This window comes from Octopus bimaculoides, chromosome 22, assembly GCF_001194135.2.
Source record: "Octopus bimaculoides isolate UCB-OBI-ISO-001 chromosome 22, ASM119413v2, whole genome shotgun sequence".
Lineage (NCBI taxonomy): Eukaryota > Metazoa > Mollusca > Cephalopoda > Octopoda > Octopodidae > Octopus > Octopus bimaculoides.
The window spans coordinates 31741769-31745512 of record NC_069002.1 but is presented as its reverse complement, the minus strand read 5'-3'; the positions used below and the strand labels follow the sequence as shown (position 1 = coordinate 31745512).

Below are 3744 nucleotides of genomic sequence, written 5' to 3'. Positions count from 1 at the left end.
TTTTTTTTTTTTTTTGTGGTCAGTAATGTACTTTTTTTTGTACTCTGTACTCAATAAAAGAGTTAGCCCCAACCCTCTTCTAAATGAGAGGGACACTCCAGCAAATAGAGAGAGGAGGGGGTAGACTTCACATATATCAGAGGTATTCTCTATACCTTTTCATATGACAGAGAAACTATAGCAGTGTTTCCTAACCTATTTCCCCAACCAGGCCCCACTATAACTTTCCGGAAAAATGTATGCCCCACTGGTGGTCGGCAAAAAACAACTTTATTTTTAATATCCTATCACAATTATTTAATACACCAAGAATTTACCATGCTGGCATGGGTCGGACAGCTTGACAGGAGTTGGCAAGCCATAAGACTGAGACAAGTTCTTCTGTCTGCTTTGGCAAGGTTTCTACAGCTGGATGCCCTTCATAATGCCTATCACTTTATAGAATGTACTGGATGCTTTTTATGTGGCACCAGCACATGATAACTGTAAATGAATGTCATTCATTTCCAATATTCAGTAAAATAAACATGCCTGATCATGGAAAAATATCATTCCACTTGAAAACACAAATATTGGTGACAGGAAGGGCATCCAGCTGTAGAAAATCTACTTCAATAAACTCTGTCCAGTTCATACAGGCATGGAAAAGTGGGCATTAAAATGATGGTGACCACTTGGGCAAGTGTCTTCTACCACAGCTTCAGGTTGAGATTTAGGGGACAGAAACTTTGGAAGAGGCCATCTTAATCTGTGGTTTGGCTAAAATCCCACCAGTTGACACCTGAGTTGTTTTAGTCCACTCTACTGCAAGCATTCAGGGCAGGTCACTAGTTTGATTAATAATTTCTTCCCTTTCTTCCATCATTCATAGAGACGCTGTAAAAAAATGTGAAGGACATCACTTTTCCTCCTCTAAATTAAATGAATTTTTTTTTCAATGTCTTCATAATTCTTGCATTTAAAAAAATGGTTTTAATTGTAGAAGACCAAGCTACAGTGAAAGAGAGGTGTTTAGGTGAATTAACTCTTTAAGCCTGTCATTTATTTCACATCTGTTTTGTCATATGTTGCAATCAAAGTGCTTAGATGTTTACTTGTCATGTATTTTACACCGGTAGTTGTCAATGAGATGTCTTTTAATGCTATTGTCAGGAATATGACATTGTCTTTGGTGACATGTCACTGATGATGATGATGATAATAATAATAATAATAATAATCATAATAACAATGATGATTTCAAATTTTGCCACAAGGGCAGCAGTTTTGGGGTAAGGGATGAGTCAATTACATCGACCCCAGTGTTCAACTGGTACTTATTTTATCAACCCCAAAAGGATGAAAGGCAAAGTCAACCTTTCATCCTTTTGGGGTCAATAAAGTAAGTGCCAGTTGAACAATATTAATCAGGCACTGGCCTTGTGGCTTCTAATCTTAACTCATAGGAAATGTTATCATGTACATGTTTTGTCTTGGTGTAGGAGATGGGCTGCAGCAAATATTCTGCTTAATACCACAGATTTGCTTGTCAGTTGTTTGACCTTAACCAGTTGAGCATGTCCCTTGGTGGCTAACGATATGTGCATCTCTGATCCCAAGCAGAAGTAGTGGGGGAGCATCAGCCATATGTTGAGAAGAATTCTTTGGAGTTTGAATAATTCACATGTGGAAACATGGGTGTTTCCTTCTACATCCTTAAACAACCCTTATTCAGGGACCTTTTGAATGGGATGGGATACTCAACCTGAAGAAAATTTTAACTAGGCCCCACCTATGAGGTCATACACTGTCTGTCTTGATATGAGATCACCATGTTGCGCACATGTGGTTGTGATGCATGTGTCGTGTTGAGTGTATCCTTATTAGATGAGTAGTCATGATGGGTAAATTGGGTTTCATATATTTATACCCCAGTGTCACTTTGATGGCATGCATTGCTCTCTCACTCTATAATAATAATGGGGAAAGTTGCTTATTAATTAGCTGGAATTATATAACTTGTACTAAAAGCAGTTATTAATGTTAGATTGTCTGGAAAATTAGTATAAATTCCAGTGTTAATATATTTTTATCAAAATGCAGTTTTGAACTTTCTTTTATTATTGAATATTTCAAGTTCATGCTTCTCTCACAAATCTTATTCACTGCAGCATTTCAATTTACTGTGGAAAATATAAATGTTGCCAATATTTGCAACATTACTTTCTACAAATTATAATTTCAATCCAGTGTCATCCAAATTATGTTGATTCCAATATTCTTTCATATTTGTTGGGTGGTGTTGTTGAAATAGAAAGCTGAATAGGAAAACTGGATTTAATTTACTTATGTCGATTAAACTTAATTACAGAAGTGTATTCTTCCGCCCCTTATTTTTCTTCTCGTAACTTTCAGGAAAATAGGTATTTTTAATGATATTTTCTGCAAATACTTTCAGATGGTGTAGATTACAATTATATTGGAATTTAATGTGTCAAAGAAAAAAAAAAGAAAGAAATGGGGCCAGATATTGTTGTGGTAGGAGCACAAGAAAAAAAATGATGTGTTATGTAAATCAGCTGGCCCCTGGACACTATGTTGTCAGAAAAATACAGGAGAAAGAAAACGTTTATGGATCATTGATAAGGAGTTTGCAAATAGATAAACTTTCAGTTTCATCCAGTATTATCTAGTATTATTGGAGCAACAGGATATGTAACAACCCACCTGGAACAAAACATGGCTGATCATGCAGCCCCTTAATTCTCTACAAATGATCACAACAATAAAAAATCTACAAGACCTTTAAAATCTAAAGATAATGAACAAAACAAGATGCTTTCCTTGAGAAACTTACTACCAAGCAGCTGGCCAGTTAAAATGAACTCTAAATTAAAAAGTGAAAAAGAAAAACATACACACACACATACATGCATACAAACATACAATAAAGTGATGACGCCAAGAAAACACTGACTTCTTGCCATGTGATTTTCAGAATTTTCTAAATTATTCTTTTTTTGGTTTTGTTAACAGCTTCTGAATCCTGGAGAAGTAAACTGCAATTATGTCTGCAGCAGCCTCGTGTGCTGACCTTCTTAGAGAATGGTTATAGTGAACGAAGGATTCGGAAAGTCTTAAAGAAACAACTTCAAAGTACTGGTGGGTGATTTCACTCTTTTTCTCATTCTTATTTCTAATAGTGCCACACTGCGCATAGGTTTTGGTCTCAGTTCTTTAAAAATATTTTCTTAAAACAAATTTGGAAGGTTCTAGTAAAATCCATCCAACTATCTTCTCTACTTGCTATTCATGGGATGGTCATTGGGGTAGAGACATCAGTCTTCTCTTTAACCCATTACCTACCATATGAGATCACATAAAAATTGCAAATTTCATAATTATCTGTCAATATTTACACATATCTAACCTTTTTGCTATATCTACTAGGTATATTTCTCTGATATTCAAATGAGGTTTGCTAATTTTTCATCCAATATCTTGCTTATTTCTATTTAAAATGTTATTTTGAAATGTTATTTTGAAATGTTATTTTGATCATTCCAGCGTGTTTCTAAGGCTGTTTTATATTAGAAATCAAAGTTTCATAAAAAAAATTCCAGTTAATAGAATTATGGGAGGTAATGGGTTAATAAGGTCCTATCAGAAGCAAATGACATTTACACTTTCTGGCCAAATTCCCAAGCATGGCCAGTTGAGACTATGGATATTATCCAACTATCTCCTCCTTGGTCTACTCCATAT

General features: G+C 35.1%; 1 protein-coding gene across 4 annotated transcripts in view; it reads left to right on the top strand.

Annotated features, from left to right (window-relative positions):
- The window catches only part of LOC106869635 (E3 ubiquitin-protein ligase XIAP), a 174854-nt gene extending 171630 nt beyond the window's left edge, over positions 1–3224 (top strand). For all 4 annotated transcript variants that reach the window (XM_052975844.1, XM_014915450.2, XM_052975846.1 and 1 more), the window contains exon 6: positions 3016–3224. In XM_052975844.1, coding sequence (XP_052831804.1) covers positions 3016–3149 — 134 coding nt within the window. In that variant the 3' untranslated portion in view covers positions 3150–3224. The remainder of the gene's footprint in view (positions 1–3015) is intronic.
- Positions 3225–3744: the final 520 nt, after the last annotated feature.